This window comes from Xenopus laevis, chromosome 1S (assembly GCF_017654675.1).
Source record: "Xenopus laevis strain J_2021 chromosome 1S, Xenopus_laevis_v10.1, whole genome shotgun sequence".
In the NCBI taxonomy this organism is placed as follows: Eukaryota; Metazoa; Chordata; class Amphibia; order Anura; family Pipidae; genus Xenopus; species Xenopus laevis.
This window is the reverse complement of record NC_054372.1, coordinates 152,009,795-152,033,762: the sequence shown is the minus strand read 5'-3', so window position 1 is coordinate 152,033,762 and position 23,968 is coordinate 152,009,795. Positions and strand designations below refer to the sequence as shown.

General features: G+C 37.7%; 1 protein-coding gene across 1 annotated transcript in view; it reads right to left on the bottom strand.

The window, feature by feature from the left end:
• Positions 1–1,178: 1,178 nt before the first annotated feature.
• ptpn11.S (protein tyrosine phosphatase, non-receptor type 11 S homeolog) overlaps positions 1,179–23,968 on the bottom strand; it is a 30,084-nt gene continuing 7,294 nt past the window's right edge. Inside the window, 14 exon segments of the mRNA NM_001090607.1 lie at positions 1,179–1,675; positions 2,654–2,741; positions 4,280–4,398; positions 5,392–5,543; positions 6,779–6,846; positions 10,754–10,908; positions 12,022–12,153; positions 13,050–13,208; positions 13,301–13,380; positions 15,480–15,576; positions 19,108–19,221; positions 19,308–19,424; positions 21,833–22,025; positions 22,318–22,512. Of these exon segments, the coding sequence (NP_001084076.1) occupies positions 2,672–2,741; positions 4,280–4,398; positions 5,392–5,543; positions 6,779–6,846; positions 10,754–10,908; positions 12,022–12,153; positions 13,050–13,208; positions 13,301–13,380; positions 15,480–15,576; positions 19,108–19,221; positions 19,308–19,424; positions 21,833–22,025; positions 22,318–22,512 (1,651 nt within the window). The 3' untranslated portion in view covers positions 1,179–1,675; positions 2,654–2,671.

Genomic DNA, 23,968 nt, shown 5'->3' with positions numbered 1-23,968 from the left:
CTGCTCATTAAAATTCGAGTGCATATGGCTTAAATACAGTGTTTCTTTAACCAAAAAAATGCACTGATGCATGATTTATGATCTTGCATAACGTAGTATGAACTATACAGAATATTAACTCAGTCTGTGTAATTAAGAACCCAACACTCTCATTATCATCACTTACACATTTGCAAATGCAATTTGACTGCACTAATAACATTGCAAAGAGAAGCTGGCTGCTATTTTGCTTGGTGAATGTATAATATTGTCTTGACATTGTGCTGCAGATCCTTATATTAGTGTGGGTGTCTGTAACAGAAACTTGGGCACAATAAAGTTCAAGTCTCACAAGCCTTGGGCTGCTGAGCTCCAAACGTCAGAAATATGTACTGTATGAGGGAAGGCAAAGAGGCAGTAGAAGCAGTGAAAGTAGCAAAGAGATGGTATACGTTACACAGAGGATGAAGCACCTCTAGAATAAACTCAGTGGATGGATAACAAATCTGTGGCCCTCCAGTTGTTTCTGTTCTGATCCAGAACAGGCAGAGGATATTAGGGGCTGTATATCAGGGCTTGAGAGACACAGGTTTGCACTCGCACTAATATTAGAATATGTTGGAATACATGAATACTGACAGAGTGACTGCATTCCCCTTATGGGGTTCTGAGAAGAACAGGCAGAGAAGCCTCATATGCTGAAGCAGATGCCAGCTGACACGCGCGTGACTTTGAAGGCACTTTACGGGAAAGCTTAAACAAGATCTTGCCATTAGAAAGGTGCAGAACAGATGATTTTGTTTCCAAGATACTTTCAAGATATCGTATAGTGCAATGGTAAGGGAGTATAGTAATTCATTGATGTGATGTAAGGTCCTCTTGCCTATTTCCACGGGTAAGTTTTCCATTTCAGTTATCACAGTTGTCTACACTGACTGGAGACATCATATGGTCTAGAGATGAAGATTTAATTAAAGTGCATCTAAATGCTTCCATTTTATTTTTCTGCATATCTACCCCTTTTATAAATTGATGTGATCAGTACATAATCCAGCCATCTGAAGCAGTTACTGTATGTGTTACAGAACATTCATTATTGGCACTAAGCTTACATTTCTGTCCATATAAAATGTGTTTGTGGCTTCTTGTTAAACAGGAAAATGATTCAGAAAAATAAAAGAGAGCACCTTTACTCAGTGGAAATTGATAGAAGTGTTTATATTACTATTTGAGAACATTTTCCCTCTGACACATCTAATGAAAAGAAACTGGAGTTTCAACAACAAAGTCTTATCACATTGAGTTGTTTTGAAAACATTTTGCAGTGGAAAGAGGAAATTGTTCCCATTATGCATTTACCATCTACACCAACCAGTTAAGGCCCACCTATAGCATTCACAATACCTTATGAAGGAGCACTCTAAAGAGAACAGATTTTTCTGGATAACAGTCCTGTTGATGGACTACAAATTACATGTCTACACTGTAGAGATGAAGATGCCTCAATGTGAAGAATGAACCAGTCCATGTCGGGTTATGCAGAGAAGACAAGAAGGATTTCCAGATTGAGCCTAAATATATTTGTAGTTTTGGGAGTTGACACCATTTATTTAAAAGGAAATAAGCCTTTAAAAGTCAGATGTGATCATTCCCAGCTTTTCTTCACATTCTCTTGCCTTTTGCTCAGTTTTCAAGTCTAAGAAGGAAAGGAGTGCAAAAAGTTTATGGCTGTATAATAATTACTGGTTACCAGAGAAAACAAGGTTTAAATCATGGATGTATTCTTTATGTACCCTGATCTAATAAGCGCACTAGGTGTTTTTTCTGACAAAAATCTCGCTAATGCTTTATTTACCAATAGGTCCTTCCAGCTGACAGAAGGTCACCGGTTCTGATTAGAAGAAAGGAGGTTTTGTCTAAATATTCGTTATATGTTTTTTTACAGTGAGAGCTGTGGAAGATGTGGAATTCTCTCCCTGAATCAGTCGTACACTCTGATACATTAGATAGCTTTAAAAAGGGGTTGGATGGCTTTTAAGCAAAAGAGGGAATACAGGGTTATGGAAGATAGCGCATAGTACAAGTTGATCCAGGGCAGGGGCCCTCAACCTTTTTCACCCGTGAGTAACATTCATATTTAAAAACAGTTGGGGAGCAACACAAGCACAGATAATGTTCCTGGGTGGTGCCAAATAAGTGCTATGATTGATTATTTAGTAGCACCTATGTGAACTGACAGCCTACAGGAGGCTCTTTTTGGCAGTACATCTGGTTTTTAAGCAACCAAAACTTACCTCCAAGCCTGGAATTCAAAAATAAGCACCTGCTTTGAGGACACTGAGAGCAACATGTTGCTCACGAACTACAGGCTGGGGATCACTGATCCAGGGACTAGTTCAATTGCCATTTGATTCAGGAAGGAATTTTTTCCACGTCTGAGGTAAATTGGAGAGGCTTCAAATGGGGTTTTTGCCTTCCTCTGGATCAACTGGCAGTTAGACAGGTTATATATAGACTTAAAAGGTTGAACTTGATGGACACGTGGCTTTTTTCAACATAACTTGAAAACCTTCTTGAAAATGTGTATGATGGTTTTTTTTTACCAGCAACATTTTCCACATATTTCATATGAAACCTATGGTCTGTATCTAAAGTATACTACACTATACATTACCAGTCACAGCGATGTTCTTCATCTGAAGCTTTTCTGCTGTTGCAAGAGTCCGACATTTTCATATACTCTGCCAGCATCTTCTCTCATCCTGTAACACACAGAAATCCTACTGTCTAATCCTACTGAAGCAGTAAAGTGTGAGCCTTATTTTACATGCACCTAACATTTGTTTGCTCTAACTCAGGCTCATTTACCAACAGTGGCAATGTGGGTAGTAACCCACAGCAACAAGCCAGCTATTGTTTAGCCAGCTGAACGTCAAACACTGAAATCAAAAAAAGCTATTTAGTTACTTAGGGTGCATGTAAATTTGCCCACTTTGGGTAAATGATCCCTAGTGAGTTTGGACAGTTACAGTAAACGGAGACTCTACCATCCAAACCTATATAATATAAAACAAAAGGCTCTTACCAGCTTTTATCAGAACACCTAATGGCTGGTTGCCTTGACCATGAAGAAGAAATAAAACACAGAAGTAAAAGATTCTCACCAAAGCCAACAAAGAGCTATTTTGTGCTTTTTGTAGTTGTTAAGTTAAAAAGAGTAAAAAAAATAAATATATTAGTGGTGGTGGGACTTCCATCATTTTTGTAAAGGTTTACTGCCTCTGCTTTTTCTTTGCAGACAACTCCTCAAGTCATAGAGACATGGTTATATGTAAATGTATCACTGTCTCATGCCACCGGAGTTATGGCAACAAGTCATTTACAATGTGACTAGCCACCAGTAACACCCTGCTATCTGACAATGGACTGTGCCAAGACGGCATTCAATAAGAATGCCCAATAGCAAATCAGCATGGTAAATCATAAACAGGTTTTGGCTTACATTGCTATACCTGCAGTCCATGGTACGTAAAGCTCTGCTGTAAGTATAGACTTAACTAATACATGATTACAACATTTATTGTGGGCTCAAGCTAAAACTAAATGGAATATTAACTTGTGCCTAGAATATGCAAGATCTTTCAGCATATTTTTTGATCGGCATGTGACATGGCACCCTGGCACATAAAGAGTAATTAGTTAAAGTCCGAATGCCAAAAACTCAAAACATTAGGGGTTTTTTTTTTACTATAAAATCAGAATTTTTAATGAATAAAAAAAAAACCTCACATTTTTTGTGATTTATTATACCCCAAGGATGGAAAAAGTCTGAATCTGAAAATCTGGCATCTCAGACCTGCCGAGGTTATATATAAGTCAATGGGAGACGTCCCAAAGATATCCTGATCTGTGCTGATTTTCGTGCAAAAAATCTGAAGATTTCGCTGTTTTCAGGCAAAAATACAAAAAAAAAAAAAAAAATAGATTTTCCTGACAGAAAATCAGAAAAATTAGTATGATTCTAATTTTGGACGATTTTTGTTGATTTTTTCCCCAAATTGGAATTTTTTGGGGAAATGTATTGAGAAATAAGGGGGGAAAAATCCTGTGTGGATTTGGTCGGAGTCGTTTTCAGAAAATAATGTGATAAATTTGGACTTTGATAAATGGGCCTCATACAGTCTACAGTCTAAACAAGTAGACAAACTAAGTATATCATGACCACTGCACACACAATTGCATAAATACAAAAACACAGTTGAAAAAATGTCAAGGTTTAAATCAGAACTGGTTTACTTACTCTGGAAGCGTAGGTGTTGGTAATGGGGTTGGTGTACAAGGGGGTAGAGGGCTCTGATCTCCCTGCTCAGAGAGGGAGTATTTAATGTTTGTGTACTCGTGCCCTTTTCTCTTACTTTTCTAGAAACAGAAAAAATTATTTGTCAATGCCATGGATAAATCTAGACGTCTAACAAGGTAAACATCTGAAGGCCACAATGACTTAACCTTTGTGATTCGGTATCTACGTGCCTCATATCTAATGACTAACAATCACTGGACTGCATGGTTTCCTTTTGCAAAATGTATATGTATATTTGATATATTATTAATATACTGTACTTTTCACAAAAAAGCTTGGTAACATACAGTAGCTGACGCAGTGAAAACGTTTTCGTCTATCCTGGAGCACCCAGGCATTATAGAAGTTCATGTTTGCTAGTGTGCACCAACTATGAATTTGGTTACTTCTAGGGATGGGCAAATTCTTTTGCGTTGTTTCGCCGCGAAAATGGCGCACATAGACTTGTATGGCGTTGTGCGTCAAAATTTTGCCACGCGTCAACATTTTTTTGACGCCCATAGACTTTAATGGGCTCCAGTGACAATTCACCGGCAGCCAATTTTTGTCGAAACGAAACGGGTCAAATTCGCCCATCCCTAGTTACTTCTTTTGAGGTGCTGGGTAGTCATTTGGACACAGAAAAGACCTGCACTCTACTAGATTACAGATAGCTCCATACACACTAATACAGCTAAATGTGTTACATTGTATTTTTTCTAAAATGTAAAATGTATGGGAAAATATTATTCCATAACATATGGCTTATGTGTAGACTAGCTGACAATCCTCCCCTCTATAGCTGTCCTTCACCCAATATGTGTACACAATAGAAGGAAAGAAATGCAGTGTTTCTTTTGACAAAGGACTCAGAGCAGCATTACTTTGGGGGTTTACTGGTATATTGAGGTGGACCTTTCTGATAAGGCTTACTCAGTTTTAACCATTCCTGCTCCTTTAACCCTTTTTCTTCTTCTAACAATTCTTTTCTTGTGTAACTCCTTATCCAGTTTCTTTTGACTCACACATACATTTACAGATTTTATCAGAATGATAAATTAGAAAACCAATACCTGTTCTTCTTCAATTCTGCGCTGCAATGTTTCTATATAATGCTGTACTGCCATGTATATAAATCTGTATTGTGCTTCTGTTTGAACCATTCCTGACCTCTGAGATCTCACCATCTGAATAGTTTTGGGGACATCTATGTCACAGTCAACACCTGCACAATTAGTTAAACAAATGGTTAATAAAAACAATTAAAAAAAAAGAAAGAAAAGGAACTAAAAAAAAAGTTCTGTGGACATATGTTTAAATACATGGATATTAAAGGAGAAGGAAACCCTGTAGAAAAAATCCCGGTACCCCCACCCTACGTAGACCCCCCCTCCCTCCTCCACCCAGACTAACTGCCCCCCCACTGGGGAAATGCCCCATACTTTATACTTACCCCTCGTCGCAGATTCTGGCAGCAGACAGTTAGCCTGGGGGGAGGGGGGTAAAGGGTTTTTTTTCTACAGGGTTTCCTTCTCCTTTAAACAGTCTCCCATAAGGAAAGTAGTTGTTATGACTTTCCTTTTAAAATAAATAAATATACACAGGTATGGGACCTGTTATTCAGAATGCTCAGGAGGCTTTCCGGGTAATGGGTCTTTCCATAATTTCGATCTTCATACCTTAAGTCTACTAGAACAGTGCTGTTCAACTTCTGTGGTACTGACGGCTTGAATTTGTCTGGTCTACATGGTGGAGGGCTGATAATGGAAGCCAATGTTGACCATTCCCTTTTAAATCACACCTATGTTATCTCAAGAACTTTTAATACACCAAAAAAAAAAAAAATATCCTCCCCTACATCCTCCCTGTGGATAACACAGCACATGATTAACCTTAGGGAACCGTCCATACTGTACTACATACAGTACAGTGACACAATGCTGGTACCCCTCTAGCTGTTCGTCTGAGGTGTGAACAGGTGAACAATGTGGGCACTTTCTGTCTGGGTCTGAAAGTGAACAGTACGGGGCTTAAGGGTGGTGGCAGATGAGGCTACTGGGGGATGACAGTCGGAATGCTTCATTTTCCGAAGTCGCCTGAAGTTGCATCAGGAGGAAACTTCAGCGACTTTGGAAAGTGTTGTATTCCACAACACTGTACACTAAATGAGGTCATACACTGAACATACAGAAATACATACAAAGCAACCTGCCCAAAAGAGCTTACAATCTAAAAGTGGTTGAGACACTAAGGGCCCCATTTAAGATAGCTTGTGCCGAAAAAAAAAGCCTCAGCAGTCTTTGCCGTTTAACCCTAGTGGGCTTTTGAAACAAACTTTTGTTTCAAGTAAAATGGCAAAGATTGCAGAGGTTTTTTTTGGCACAAAACCCAGGACCTTAAATCACTAGCAATAATAGCCTTCGGATGCAACAGATACTGTAACAAAAAAGCCTTACCCACCTTTCTCTCTGATTACATCAATAAGAATATCAATCACAATAAAGGTTCCTGTCCGTCCAATTCCAGCACTGTTGATAAAAAAAAGTTTGGGGGAAAATCTTATTAGGACTGTAGAATATAGAGTTAAGCATTATTTTTACATATATTTATATATACAGTTTGGTCCATAAATCTTTGGCCAGAAACAACTTTTTTCTAATTTTGGTTCTGTACATTACCACAATGAATTTTAAATGAAACAACTCAGATGCAGTTGAACTGCAGACTTTCAGCTTTATGTGGAAGATTTTGCTGTGAACAGACAACATGCGGTCAGGAGCTCTCATGCAGGTGAAACAAGCCTTAAGCTGCAAAAACACAAAAAGGCTTCTTGGCCTTTTGGCTAAGATCAAATGAAGTACCTGGATTGTCAGTTGGGGGTGGCAGTCCCTTCTGATGAAATGGGGAAAAAACTTGATCCTCTGGCCAAGAGGCCAAAGCACTATGGAAGCCGGAGTTGCTGTGCCCCTTACGGAAGGTGCCTGACTCACCACTGGGGTCACGCACATTGCACTTCACGCTTCTCACTTTGCTTTTTTACACTTTTCTTTGCTCTGGCCTTTTGGCTTGGCAAGAAAAAAAATTTCTACCGGCCGCCAGCCGGAGCCTTAATTGGCACATATGGCACTGCACTTATTTACACTTAGCACTTATTTTTTTGTGTTTGTCCTTTTTTGTGTGCAATAGATGCTGGTTTTTCACTTGTTTTGGGTGTTAATAGTCCTTTTGCACTCAATCCCAGGCCAGGTATTGGTGTCCTGGTGGAAGCTTCGGCGGAACCCAGGGTAAAGGGACTCCCCCTAGCCATGAAGTGAAGGGGAGTCTAAAGACCCTAAGCCCCCGTCTGTGCCTTTTGGCTGGGGGGGGCTGGGGAAGACTGGGCTCACCCTAGCCTCGGCGAAGGTGAGCCCAACGACTCATGTTGTCTCTTGGCCTGGCCTGGGAAATTAAAATGATATAAGGAGTGGCAAAATCTACAGTTTGGTACATCCTGAGAAAGAAAGCACTGGTGAACTCAGCAATGCAAAAAGACCTGGACTTCCACGGAAGACAACAGTGGTGGATGATTTCCATGGTGAAGAGAAACCCCTTCACAACAGTCAAACAAGTGAACAACACTCTCCAGGAGGTAGGTATATTGATATCTAAGTCTACCATAAAGAGAAGACTGCATGAAAGCAAATACAGAGGGTGCACTGCAAGGTGCAAGCCACTCATACGCATCAAGAATTAAAGGCTAGATTGGACTTTACTAAAAAAACATCTTAAAAAGCCAGTACAGTTCTGGAAAAAAGTTCTTTGGACAGATGAAAGCAAGATCAACCTCTTCCAGAATGATGTCAAGAAAAAAGTATGGAGAAGGCGTGGAACAGCTCATGATCCAAAGCATACCACATCATCTGTAAAACATGGCGGAGGCAATGTGATGGCTTGGGTGTGCATGGCTGCCAGTGGCACTGGGACACTAGTGTTTATCTATGATGTGACAGGACAGAAGCAGCCAAATGAATTCTGAGGTGTTCAGAGACATACTGTCTGCTCAAATCCAGCTAAATGCAGTCATATTGATTGGGAGGCATTTCATAATGACCCAAAACATACAGCCAAAGCAACCCAGGAATTTATTAAAGCAAAGATGTAGAATATTCTTGAATGGCCGAGTCAGTCACCTGATCTAAACCCAATTGAGCATGCATTTCACTTGAAGATTAAACTTCACACAGAACGGCCCACAAACAAACAGCAACTGAAAGCCGCTGCAGTAAAGGCCTGGCAGAGCATTAAAAAGGAGGAAACCCAGAAGCTGGTGATGTCCATGAGTTCAAGACTTCAGGCTGTCACTGCCAGCAAAGGGTTTTCAACCAAGTATTAGAAATTAACATTTTATTTGCAGTTGTTTTTTTCAAGTGATTGTGTTAAAAAAAGGCTTTAGTTCCTCACATTTTATGCAATCTTTTTGTTCAAGCCACTGAATTAAAGCTGAAAGTCTACAGTTCAACTGCATCTGAGTTTTTTCATTTTAAATTCATTGTGGTAATGTACAGAACCAACATTTTTCCAGCTCAGTTTAGCTTAGTACAGGTATATTATCTATTATCCAGAATGCTTGGGGTTTTCAAGATAAGGTATCTTTCTGCAATTTGGGTCAGCATACCTTAAAGGAGAAGGAATACTATTTTCTACTTGGGTGCTCCTATCAGCAGAAAAACGCACCACAGAGCGATCTCGGTTTTTAAATTTCCCTGGGCAGACGCATGCGCAGTAGATCGAAATAGCTGGCTTTTTCATTAAAGTTAGGCTTTTGCTCTACTGTGCATGCGCAGCTGTGAGAAGACCCGAAGAAGCAGGAAGAGGAACGCCTTGGTGCTTGCTAGAAGGACCCCGGGCTGGTGCCGTTTTCTGCTGATAGGAGCACCGACCCAGGGTGTATGGTAAGTAAAAGTAGTCACTTGGGGGTGCCTAACTTCTGGCAACCCCGAGTAGAAAATCGTATTCCTTCCTTAATCTAATAAAGATAAATTTAAACCATATAAAAACCCAAAAGGATTGTTTTGCAACCAAGATGAATTTATGTCGTTTAATTAGGATCAAGTCCAATTACTGTTTTATTACAGAGAAAGAGACATTATATTATAAAATCAGATTTTGTTAAAAGGCGATTGCCTTTTTAGAATACAAAGCATTCTGGATAACAGGTTTCTGGATAAGGATCCCACACCTGCACAGGTAAACACCTTCTGATACCTTTATGCATCTTGCAAAAAAAACAGTTGGACCCAAGACCAGTTCTGTCAATTAACTGAATAACAAATTCTACACAAGCATTTTGTTTGAAAGCACCAAAAGGACATTTTTATTATGATATGGGTTTTAGGTACAGAAAAAATAAATAAAACGCCTTCATATCAATACAAAAGTATTTACTTAAAAAAGTAACAGATAATTGGTACATTTTATCCTTGCAAGGGGGAAACTTTTTTCTGGTACTCACCTGATTATTTCTTTTTACATTTTAAAAAACAGAAGGTTATCTTACTTTATGCCTACATTTAAATGGAAACCATCTGTATCAACCATGTCAGGTAGCTTTACAATGAAAGTGAAGGGAATGAGGAGGCTTAGTTGAGACAATGTAAATAGATGCATTGTGTTTATAAATTATATTACAAAAAATACTTGAACATATAACAAAAATTTATAGAAATCTCTGAAGCCTGTGTAGAAAAATAAATGATATTTTGAAAAGGGGTACATTACACAATGATGGTATCCAGTTACATAAAGGTAAAAACAAGTATGCGGTTTGCATAATATGCTGCAATAATATTGTTTGGGGTATGCAGTAGCTTTGCATGCTCTTCAGGAATTATTTTAATGTTATTTTCCAGGTGAAAAGAATATTAAACTTCACTGCCTTAGAACCAAAATATCACAAAAAAAAAGAGAATTTCAGTGTAGCATTTCTTACTCGTTAAAAAGAGAATTGGACAAGGGTTTGAAAAAGTTTGCACTGAATTTCTCTGTAAAGGTTAGGGTTCATTCATTGAGGGCTATTCCTGCAGCATTTAAAACTGTATTTTTAAATTTTTGCCATTATTAGTATTTGCCTCGCAATGTTTCCAGGTCCATCTTCCAATAATATTTTGCCAAAGAGTGTCTTAAAAAGGGCTTATGAAAATAAAGGAGAGGTAAAGTAGCTGCTAAGGACAGTTGTGGTCAGAAAGAACAATTGCATATATTGCACAAATGAAACTGCTGTTAAAACCCTTTATAGGAATTAGGGGGAAACCACTTCATAAATCGAAAGGAGGGAATAATCAGAGTCATTTGTAATATTTCCATTAGATAAATACAAAGGGAGAAATAAAGTATGATGGTAATTAGAATGTGTGTTTTCCCAACAATAACATACTTACAGCGTGGTACAAACCTTACCTGCAATGAACAACAACAGGCCCAGCATCTGTGATACCATCTTGTTTGTGGTGTACTTCCTCTAAAAAGTCCAAGACTCCACCAGGGTCAGCTGGAACACCATGATCTGGCCATGTTTTAAAATGGTACTGCCATACTGCCCTTTCTGTGTTCCCCTTTGGTGAAAACAAAAACACGTTCTAACTATTAGCTCAAAATCCTCAAATTAAGAAAAAAATGCTCATAGAAGCATATGGTTTAAAAATACTATATGGTTTCAACCAAACTATAAATGGGCGTTCACTTGAGCCTTGAATAATACACAATCATAATGTGCCCATAAATCCCAGTTAAAACAGAACTACTGGCATTTTTTAATGAAAATATAATTCTTTCTGGATATGATGCAAAATACCATGTGCCTGTAAAGAAATGACACTCCACAGTAGTGGGCACTGAGGTGAATGATTAAATATTCCTTTTTTGCACACTGTTGCACAGAGGTGGGCAATTTATAAATAAAGGGAAATAAATATCATTTGTAAGAGATCCTTATATTTTTCTTTTTGTATCTAAATATTAAAATGTTTTGTCTCTGCTGTCCTCAAACTTAAGGGGGTGGTTCACCTTTAAGGTAACTTTTAGTATGTTATAGAAAGGCCAATTCTAAGCACCTTTTCAATTGTTTTTCATTATTTATTTTTTATAGTTTTATAGATATTTGCCTTTTTCGTCTCTTTGCTGCTTTCAAATAGGCGTCGCTGACCCCTTCTATAAAGCAAATGCTCTGTAAGGCTACAAATGTATTGTTATTGCTAATTTTCATTACTTACCTTTCTATTCAGGCCTCTCCTATTCATATTCCAGTCTTTTATTCAAATCAGTGAATGGTTGCTAGGGTCATTTGGACCCTAGCTACCAGATTGTTTAAAATGCAAATTTAAGAGCTGCTGAAAAAAAAAGCTAAATAACTCAAAAACCTTGAAAACCAATTACGAATTCTATCAGAATATCACTCTCTATATCATATTAAAAGTTATCTCAAAGGTGAACAACCTTAAAATGTACAGGGAGAGACACAAATAGGTCAGTGAATAGTAATAATTTTCAACACACCATACCAGTTGTCAGCTTTCAAACAGATAGGGTCACTCACTCTAGGAACCAAACAATTGCAGGTTGGAGTCAGTATAGAAAGCAATAATAAATAGAATGAAAAATTACACACTTTGAAGCTATATATAATTACTTTAGTAGAGAAGAAAACAGGAAAATAAACAAACACATACTTGCCCAACTTTGGAAAGCTTAAGCTCCCTTAGTATATAGTCATGAGCTGGAGTTTCTTTAACATTCCTTACACGCATAACCCCATATTCCTTTAAAGCAAACTCATCTGGCCAGTACTTCACACATTTACTCTAAAAAAATAGAACATAGCAACACAATTAAAAAAAATGCATAAAGCTAAATCTGTAACTATTTTAAGTCTGTTTGCTGGGATTACATAGAATGCTATTGCAGAAAAGACATGAAAGTCAAAAAGATGTCAGCTTCTATGCATATTTGCATCACATTCAGGTGCAGAATTAAATGGCATGGATGGTTAAAGAGGAACTATCGTGAAAATGAAAATTGAATATAAGCTTCAGTATACTGAAATAATGCACTTTCTAAATACAATGAATTAAAAATTCTGTATTGTCTGAAATAATCAAGTTTATTTTTACTATCCCTCTCTCAGCATCTGTTTCTCTTCATTCTCTCTTCATGTAAGAGTTCTGTGTCAGATATTCAATGACAGTTAGATCCAATATATCTTATAGGGGGGGCTCCTTTGCCTAGAAGATGTATTAGAACTCACTATTAAAATCACCAGAAATCCTGTCTCTCTACATGCAGAATTTGTGCAAAAGGCAGTTATTTTGTTAGATTTTGTTTGTACTGGAGTCAGTTATTTGAGTGAGCTCTAATACATCTGCTGGGAAAGGGAGCCCCCCATTAAGATATATTGAATCTAATTGTCAATGAATATCAGACCCCCAACTGCTGCATGAAGACAGAATGAAGAGAAACAGATGCTGAGAGAGAAATAGTGAACATAAACATGATTATTTCAGAAACAATGCAGAATATTTAATTGATTGTATGTACAAAGTTTCTTATTTAGGTATGCCGATGCTTATATTAAATTTTCATTTTCGCAGTTAGTTCCCCTAAAAGTGACAAACTACTAGTTATCACCTCTATACTGTATTTCCTAGAAGTACTGATCCATAGAGATCAGGCTTAAGAAAAGGTTAAACAAAACACGCACCTTTCCTCTTTCAACTTCCTTTGTGGTCATGACAATAACTCTGGAATTTTCTTGAAACACCATTCTCCAGAAATCATTCACTGTGTTTTGTAGGCAGCCTTGTGTAGCAATGTAGCGTTTCTTGGGTTTGGGATTGATGCATTTTATTTCAAATTCAGGCTAAATATGAATGGAGAGGAAAATACACACACATAATATATACCCTATGCCAGAAAGCAAAAAAATAAATATCATACAGTACTCATACATACCATAATAATGTTGGCATTGATGTAATCAGAGACCTGTTCATTGGGGTCCCCATCATGAAGCTCGACCCTTGTGTGATCAACTAAATGTAAACACAGAGGTGGTCAAGCTTTTAAGAAAGGAGCTTCGCAGACAATTTTATTTATTTTCTGTAATCATGTTCCAATCACTGCAATAACAACATACAGAACGTGGCATTGGAGGAGTTCGGCAAGCCAAATATATCCAGATTAGCATATGTTCCCATATATTCCGCACAATTTGTAGAAAATGTTAAAATTGTTTTTAATTTTTTGAGGCACTTTAGCCTACTGCATATAAACCAAAAGCTATATATTTAAGATGGTAGTGTATATAATAGGTCATCAGTGGCAGTTGAAATATCACAAACGGAGCCAAAATAAACCTGGACACATGAAGTATTGGATTGGAATAACTTTACCTGTTGCTCGAAATTTTTCAATCCATTTGCATAGTTGTTATAGACTGGGAAGACCTGTCATTTTACATAAGTCACTGCTAACAGCCACAAAACTGGCAAAACTTGCATAGATTAATCTAAAACAAATACCCATAAAGGTACTACATAAGTAAGGACATGTTGTTTACAGGCACACAGCAAAGAAAAACAATCACCAAAAAGGTGAGATACACTAGACCAAAACAATTTCCCCCCTAAAACAAAAACAAGCTGTGATCACTCACTTTGCAGAACTCCATTATATAGAAACATTGTGCAAGGCAAGAAGTGTTGCCACTACCCCTTTGTGGTTTGCTTGTATGTTCAGTAATGAATATATATAGTTTACAGTTTGTACATAGTGCAGGTGAAAATAACAAAAGCTAATAAGCACCTAGCCTTTTATTATTAACAGAAACCTTCTGTGGGATCTGAAAACTAATTAACAGCCATAAATTTACTTGTGCTGCTGCAATATTATATATCCCACCAGGGTTTCTTCCTAGAAGTTACTTTTTAACTGCAGATAAATGATGTCTGCAGACACCAAACCTCAAAGCAAACAAAATGCAATAAAAAGGGCTTTTGCTTCAATTAAAACATTCTTTGAAAAGGAAAATAAAAATACAGAATGTAATTTCAAACAAATATTTTTTCATTTTGTTCCTACTGTCCCCTTAAAAAGAAATCCCTAGACAAAGTTATTTATGGGCCTTTAGCACCACAGCCCCTTAAAAGTGATTTAAAACGGAGCCATAATTAAATAACCATAAAGCTCTGGGTAAAATACTCTGTCGCCAAAAGTATTCAGACATAAGCCTTTCCAACATCCCATTTCAAAATCAAGGGTATGAATATGAAGTTAGTGTTCTCTTTGCTGCTATAACAGCCCCAACTCCTCTGAAAAGGTTTTCAGGCTAAATATTGGATTTTTGTTGCTGGGGTTTTTCTAATTTCAGCCACAAGAGCATTACTGCGGTTATTTTGGCCAGCCAGCCAGCCTTACAATTCATCCCACAAGTGTTAAATCAGGTTGAGATTAGGGCTCTGAATCCCAGCCAGGTTCTTTCAATCCCATGTAAGCAAACCCATTCTGTATGGACCTTACTTTATGTACATGGGCATTACTATGCTGCACCAGGAAAGGGCACTCAGCAGTGAGTATTTGACTTGAGGACACCGTTATAGAAAGACTGTCCATATACTTTTGGCAATATAGTGAATTTAATTAAACATTATTCAGTTATCCGGAAACCTGTTATCCAGAAAGATCTGAAATTACATGACAGCCATGTCCCATAGACTCCATTTTATATAAATAACTCAAAATTCTAAAATGTACTTTTTCTCTGTAATAATAAAGCAGAATCTTGTAAATCATCCCAGCTAATATAGATTTAACCTTTATTAGAGGCAAAGCAATCCTATTGGGTTTCATTAATGTTTAAATAATTTTTTAGTAGATTTAAGGAATGAAGATCCAAATTACAGAAAAATCTGGTATCCGGAAAACCCCAGGTCCTGATCATTCTGGATAAAGGTCCCATCCCTGTATCTGAATCCCCCTGCCCATCACTTCCTGAAGCAGGCTCGAATGTTGGGGACGAAACATTGAATAAAATCCCCTTTTCACATTTGGAGAAAGACCTTTGAGTGTGGTTATAAATATATAGTTATATAAACAACTAACATGAGGCAGAATTAAAGCAGTCAGCACTTACAAGGTAATATATTCTTGTATCGGTTCTTATTTTTATTCTCTGGTCTTTGTCCCTCTTTCCTGCTGTACAGCAGTTTGCATTCTTGCTGTTGTAGAGTCTGAAAAACAACGCAATACAAGTAATCTCTCACAGAATCTTCTCTTAAAGGAGAACTCAACCCCCCACTAATAAAAAAAAACCCTACTCAGTACCCTACATAGCCCCCCACTATTCTCCCCCCGCATAGGTGATAGCACTTTAAGTACCCCTAATCTTTTACTTGCCACAAGTGCAGAGTAAGCGCAGCATAGCTCATCGGCACCATCTTCGGGCTCTTCATATTTCTCCGGGAAATGAGTGCCGTATCGGTGCATGTGCAGTTTGAGTAGTCTTCCAGTTTGTAGCAACTGCACATGCACCAAAAGTGATGGAAATTGCAGAAGGGAAGGAAGAGGACCCGAAGAAATCCGAAGAGCCAGAAGATGGCGCCCATGAGCTTCGTTGCACTTACTCTGCACTCACAGGCAAGTATAGGATTAGAGGCACCTAAAATTGTTATCACCTATGCGGGGGGGGGGGGGAAGCAGGGAGGGGGGGGACTACATAGGGTACTGGGAAGGGGTTTCTATTTGTGGGGGGTTGAGTTCTCCTTTAAAGCTGAACCTAAACAAAGCAATGACAAAATACCAACTTGTACTGAACTCGGATCAGACAGCAGGATGATAGGATACATTTTGACATAAAATAAAGTTATACGCTGTCATTTTAAACTCTCCATATGCAATCATAGAGACTGTACATTTATAGGTAATGTACACTTTAAAAAGGACTTTTTTCTTCAGCTTTTTAAGACTAGGCTGTTCATAGCCTTTAAGGCTCTAAAATACTGTATAAAGATATATTACGTAAAAGTGTCAGCTGGAAACAATGGACCTGACATTTAGGCTAAAACAGCCTGCTGAAATATGGAACAATTGTGTCCTCCTGAGTGCAGGCACATGTGGCTGATTTTGGCGAGATCTGCATTCTAGCACCAAAATCAAGTAGAGTGTGCCAGCAGCCTGGCCAACACAATTGTTGCGTGTGCTGCCAGGGGAGGATGTGAATTTGACAAAATACAAAGTACGGAGGGCACACATATAAATAGTTATTTTTCATTATAATACATATTTTAGAGACATAAAGTACATTATTGTGGGTGCAGAGGAACATTCTGCTTTCCTTAGGTCAATTACAACCAAATCGGAACAAAATACACATTCTAAAATAGCCCAATGCACACCTTAGTCAATTTAGCACACCATGGTGTATATAAATGCAAAAAATACTTAAAACATACATACAGCAATATATCAATATTATAAACACTAACATGTACATACCACCAGTGTACAATTAGCAAATATGTTAAAGCAGACAACTTGTGCAAAAGGTGAGAAACGTTCGGATAAACTCCTGCTTGAAATTCTTTAAAAAAAGGATTTTATGCGGAAAGTTGGCATTTCTTACCTTTTGCACTGTGTCTGCTTTAACATGTTGGCTAATTTGCAACTTTGAACACTGGTTGTATGCACATGCCTTATAAAGCATTTGTTTTTAGATGGGGTCAGTGACCCCCCATTTGAAAGCTGGAAAGAGGCTGAAGAAGAAGGCAAATAATTCAAAAACTATAAAAAAAAGAAAAGAAAAAAATGTATGGATAATTGAAAAGTTGCTTAGAATTAGCCATTCAATAACTTACTAAAAGTTAACTTAAAGATGAACCACCCCTTTACTCCAATACTGGTCCTTTTTACTGTAAGTAAGCTCCTGTTTGAAAGCTTCTAAATCAAAGTGCATTTTTGTGATCAAAACAAATCACTGTTGTTTAACCCAACCTTGGACATAATGGCAAGGAGGTATAAAAGTGTATTATAAGAGATTAGTGCATTTAAATACTCAGTCTACGTTTCGTGTTGGCGCCTGGGGAGAAATGGAAAATGGGCCAAAATCAAATCAGAATTACATTTCTATGTAATTTGGGTATCTAACTCTAGTTTAAAAAAAAAAATAAAAAAATAAAAGAATTTGACTGTATATTTACATTGCAGATTAGCATTACAACACATTTAGCTAATCTCGTTATATAAAAGCATAACTTCCAAAACTTTAAAAAATAAAAAGGAAAACCCGTTATTTAAACCTGTTTGTATTAGTTGAACCGTTTCTGTCGAGATGCTAAGTGGAGAAGGGGAAAAGAAAGGGAAGGAGAAGGAATTAGGGAGGCCATGTAAAATTTATTCCGGGTTCCAACTTATCTTATTCTGACAGGAGTTCACAAAGGCATGGCAACCATATCATCTCCAACTTAAAAAGAAATCCCCTTCAGTAATGAGTTAATTTATAAAGAACCACAATTTCAATACACTGGAAGTGTGTTTGGGGGACATTAGTCTTGCATTGGGCTGAATTTATTTTCTTGCATAGAAAAGAAGCAGGGTAATTAAATTGAAGTTAAGTGTGGTACCCCATACTTTGTACATAAGTTTTTAATTACACAGATTTTTGTCATCTTCAGAGGCTTTACTACAACAATCGTTATTAGAGAAAGCCTGTGCGTTGGTTCACTGTGAAATTTAATTCAGGATTTTTCATTATGCAGCAATATAAACTACCTGCAATTTGTGTCATACACTGCAGTACAACCTAAGGAATGCAGATCTAGATTACTGAGAGAATACTGCAATGCTGCAAAGTGTCCCGGGAAAGGGGGATACAGTGCATGATTTTAGGGAAATCAAAATAGTATAAAGCAAAAAGCATAATTTATCTTTAATCTGCCAAAATGTAATGATTCCAGCAATGGAAAATAAATTATGCAGAAATAATTTCACAATATATGGAAGACAATGGTCCCTCTAATTTTGTGCACTAAAATTATATGGTTGTATTAAAAAATATCACTCCATGGCACACTGACTTTTAATATATTATATGTATCCATACAATATTTTCTGCCCACATGTACTTATACTTGGGTTTGTGCACAGCTTAGAAGGAACACTGATGGGGGCATTCTAATATTAAAATTTGTTCAGTATAAAAATAAAAACAGGGTAAATAGATAGGCTGTGCAAGATAAAAAATATTTCTAATATAGTTAGTTAGCCAAAAATGTAATGTGTAAAGGCTGGAGTGACTGGATGTCTAACATAACACTACTTCCTGCTTTGCAGCGCTCTTGTTTTCCTGATTGGTTACCAGGCAGTAACCAGTGACTTGAGGGGGGCCACGTGGGTCATAACTGTTTGCTTTTTAAACTAACCTGCATGCTGAGGATCAATTGCAAACTCACTGAACAGTTATGTCTCATGTGGACCCCCTTCAAGTCGCTGACTAACTCAGAGTTATAGAGCTGCAAAGCAGGAAGTTGTATTCTGTTCTGTTATGTCAGACATCCACTCACTTCAGCCTTTATACACTACGTAACACTTTTGGCTAACTAACTACATTAGAAACATTTTTTTTATTTTGCACGGCCTATCTATTAACCCAGATTTTATTTTTACACTGAACTGCTCCTTTAAGCATCAAGTGGAACGCCAAATTTAATATTAAACACAAAAGTCAACCAGAGGCTAATAAACTGGACACTATACTATAAACTTACCTCAAATTCTTCCCAGAAACCTTGCTTGAATTTATCTGCAGTCTCAGCTGGCTTGCTAAGTTCCTTTACACGGATTTCAATTTCTGCAGCATTAATCCGGGTTGTGTTCAGTGGCTAAAAGGGCAAAACAGAAGTGAAATACTTGGGAATCTGAGAAAATCCAGATCAGGGGTTTATTGTGACATTTTTCACAATCTTACCTGTTTCAGCTGCAGTACAGTTCCTAAAGTCTCAACCATAGGATTCTTTTTATAATGTTCCACGAGATCTGTCAGAGAGTCAAATTTCTCTCCCCCTCCAACGTCATATTTGATGTCCTGGAGAAAGTAGATACAATTTCAAGGCATCTGCACTATGCAGGCATTCAGCATAAAAAACAAGTGTATGTGGTACAGGTGCAGCACCTGAGAAATGGTCACTCGGTCCGAAACATGTTGTGCGGCTTTTGAATAAATTAATCAGTGAATAAGAAATTGGTTCTCCAGAGTCATATCTAAGATTTGTAAAAGTTTGAAAGTCTGGCGGTGCCTTACTCTGAGGATGAACCACACACTACTGAATAACGAAAGGATCACATTATCCACAAGAATATATCTTTTATGTAGTACAGTCAGGGGGAACCAGAGTTCAGTTTTTGGAATCCATGAACAAGATGTGACTAATATTAAAGAGCATGTAAAACCAAAAAAATAAAATCCCATTTTTACTTTCTTTAATGAAAAAGAAACCTATCTCCAATATACTTTAATAAAAAAATGTGCACCGTTTTTATAAGAAACCTGACTGTATGCAGTGAAATTCTCCCTTCATTTACTGCTGTGGATAGGAATTGTCAGACGGTCCCTAACTGCTGAGCAGGGAAACAATCATACTCATTAACAGCAGGGGGAGCCCCCGTCTTACTTACCAGCCATACAGAATTCAAGCAGCTTTGTTTATGACGATCCCTAAGCAGCCCAGACCACGCTGAGCATGTACATTTAGTCTTAAGGTGGCCATACACGGGCCGATAAAAGCTGCCGACAGACCGAGTCGGCAGCTTATTGGCCCGTGTATGGGGGCCCCCGACGGGCTTCCCCGATCGAGATCTGGCCGAAAGTCGGCCAGATCTCGATCGGATGGGGTTAAAAATCCCGTCGGATCGCGGCCGCATCTGTTCGTTGATGCGGTCCCGCGATCCGACCGCCCGTTTGCGAACGTGAAGGATCCGATCGTTGGGCCCTAGGGCCCACGATCGGATCAGCCCGATATTGCCCACCTCAAGGTGGGCATATCAGAGGGAGATCCGCTCGTTTGGCGACATCGCCAAACGAGCGGATCTATCAGTGTATGGCCACCTTTAGTCTTGCAAAGATGTTTAACAAAGTTATAAGATGGTGACCCCCTGTAGCCAACTTTGAAAGCATAAATTATTTGTTTGATTAGGCTTGTGGTGCAGTAAGTTCATGTTTATATTTAGTATACAAAATACAGCATTTCTAGCCTTATTCTATTTTACATGCCCTTTAACCAGATAATAGAAACTAGTTTTAATACAACTTGGACCAGGTATACGGAAGCCTATGACTTGGCAATTTGTGCCACTGTGAATAAGGGGGCCTACAAAACAATCCTGAGACCGTATTAATAGAGACAGATATGTGGAGTTCTACATGTCCTGTTGTAAAATAGAAGGATAATATAGCGCCCCAGGAGTTTTATGACCAATCAAAGGCAAGAAGCTGAAGGTCATGGAACTCTGAATATCCTCATTATATTATTACTTTTTATAATTCTTATATGTTACAGGGAGTCATGTGATATAAATAAAATCACACACTGATGACATCACTAAGCACAATTTATACGCACATCATTTAGCAACTGTAGGTAATAGGTGATTGGTTAGGTAAGAAAGGGAATTCACAGAACAGAAATAGTAGGGCTTTTTTGTATAATTTTCAACCAATTATTTTCTCCATTTAACAAAAATTACTGAATAAAATGGTAATAGTAGGTATCTGTCTGGCCATACTTTTTTTTTTTTTTTTTTTTACAATGAATCTGAGCACAGATAATTTGCACTTTTCTCTATTCATCAATGCACTTTTAAAACAGAGTACTTGCACTTTAACTGGATTTCAATAGGGTAAAAAAAGCATTATAAAAGGGTTATATATAGCAACACTTTTTAAATGATTTAAAATGTGAGAGGAAACATATATTTTATGGGGAAAATATATGATTTGCCTTGTGAACTACTGCACTATGCAGCAGAAAAATATAAAACAAAAATGACATATTGATAAACTAAGAACAAGGGTAACATAACTTCCAAATATAATACAAGGCCAGCATAGAAATGAATTGCGATGCAGGACAGAGAATTATTTCACTTTCATTTCTGCACTTCCTAGATGTCTTTGCACTCCACACAGAAACCCTTCCTACCTCACCAACTAACTGTGCAGCCAGTGCATGGACATGTCCATTTAGTCCCCTATTCTGGCACATAAACAAGATTTTGGGATGATGCAAAGCTTGTCTTAATAACAATGTTAACAAAATGGCTGCTGTCTGCTTGCACTGATTGTGCCATTCCAAGACTGAAGGAAACAATATTTAAATAACATAATGTAATGAAGTTTATCATGCCAGACAAACAGAAAAGAAATTAATTATTTCTCAAGGTGACAGGTCCCTTTTAAGACAATGTACATCTATGCCTTTCAAAAAGGATGTGTACCTGGCATCGTATCATGACGTGTGTCACCTTGGACTTTCCATCATTGCTTTCAGTTTTATCATCACCTGTCCGTACAGAAAGGACAAAATCTCCAGGGTGGCTTTGGCTTTCCCGCACCAGAAAGCTTCCATGTTTACCTTTTTCTGTCAACAGCTTCTCTGCTTCCTTCCCTGAGAGATGCCCATGGAACCACCTGCAATTCGATAATGGGAATTAACAACAAAGACTAGAGTAAATAATCGAACCAAAAAATAAATTGTTCTCGTCTTTATTAACGAAGGCTTTTAACAGGCTAGGCTATTAGGTCTACAAGTGGATCAATAGAATTGTCAAATATTACTGTTTCATGAGATCCACTTCCCAAGTGCATATTCTAAAGCTGGCAACTAATCCATAAGGTAACTCCAAGACTTTAAGTAAATACTTTGAAGGTTACTGCATAAAAGTCAAAACATTTTCCACAGTAGAAAACTGGGCTCATTTACCTCTCAGAAGTTGGGTCTGCACAGTTTAGTGGATATTTCAGTTCAATTACATCACCATTCTTTTCTTTCAGTTGCCCATGGTGTTCCATATAATACTGAACAAGTTCAGCCAATGTTGCAAACTTTTCCCCTCCATACAAATCATAGTAATCCCCAGTATTCTGGATTTTAATGTGTGTCACAGCTCCGTTCCGCCTAAAATGCAAAATGGAGTTCATTTAAACAGAGTCAGAAATTATTTTGGAACAGAAGAGCAATGGAGAGTGACTTACCTGAACAGTTTAGTGTAAAACTAAAACTGGGTAAATAAATAGGCTGTGCAAAATTAAAAATGAACTCAATATTTTTAGTTAGGCAAAAATGTAATCTATAAAGGCTGGATTGAACAGATGACTAACATAATAGCCAGAATTGAACTTTGCATCTCACTAACCTGTCAAGTCAGCTACTCGAATAGGGGACACATTGGAACAAAACTGTTTAGTTAGTTTGCAGAGTACACAGGTCAGATTTAAAAGCAAACTAACTGAACAGTTATGTCCCATACTGCCCCCTTTAAAACTACTGACTAAGGGATTAGAGAGCTTTAAAGGAAGTTGGGTTCTGACTATTATGTTAGATATCTGTTAACTCCAGCCTTTTTAAATTACATACTGTATTTGGCTAACTATAATGAAAACTACTTTGGCACAGAATATTTACATTGTTTTATTTTTTCACTGAACATTTTGTTTAAGCCCCTGATTTTCCAAGTGAGAGTCTAAAAACCTCAAAACTATTGTTGTTTTGGAAAACACTAAAAGGGCAACTACTGAGAGAAGACATGGTAGAATCTGTTAGTAGGCTCTAGTAAGGGGAAGGGGGAAAGGGGATCATTTTTATATAGCGCTTTTCTCCAATGGGAATAGGGAATAATTTCTATATAGAGCTTTTCTCCAATGGGACTCAAAGCGCTTTCACTGCAAGCAAGGCAGCCATTATAGGTGCACTAAGTAGCAGGGATACTTGACTTAATTATAAGTGACTTGTCCAGGGTCACAGGGAATCAAACCAAGGTCTCTAGCATCCCACATCAAAGGCTGATCACTTAACCTCTAAGACAGCTCCTACACCATTTTGGCTCTGAAAAATGTAAAATTGGGATACTGATGTGATGGAGTAAAACAGGACAGCAATTACAGCAACTATTTTAAATAAAAAATCTAGTTGAGTAAGAATTACAGTGCTGCCATTTAGACTTTGGTTATATACTTACTAGTGTGTAAAGTGCATTAAATTTGGGGACTATATAAACCACAACTATGTCCAACTATGAGATCACATAATCAAAAAATGCAGGCAAATGTGATTTTTCTCTAGTGTTCTGAACAAAGATATATAGCAAAGTTGCCAGATGGGACACTTCTAGAAAATCCTGAGAAAAAGGCTGCATAGAATACAATTAACACACTGGTAAAAGTTGTGCGTTTGCTTCAAAAAGACTACTATAATTTATAGAAATAAACTGTGTAGCCACAAGGGCAGCCATTAAGCTGGAAAAAAGAGAAAAGGCACAGGTTACATAGCAGATAACTGATAAGAACACAATGGTGTTTTACAGAGCTATTGTGCCAGCTAACATGTGCCATTCAGCAATATTTCAGTTTGAATA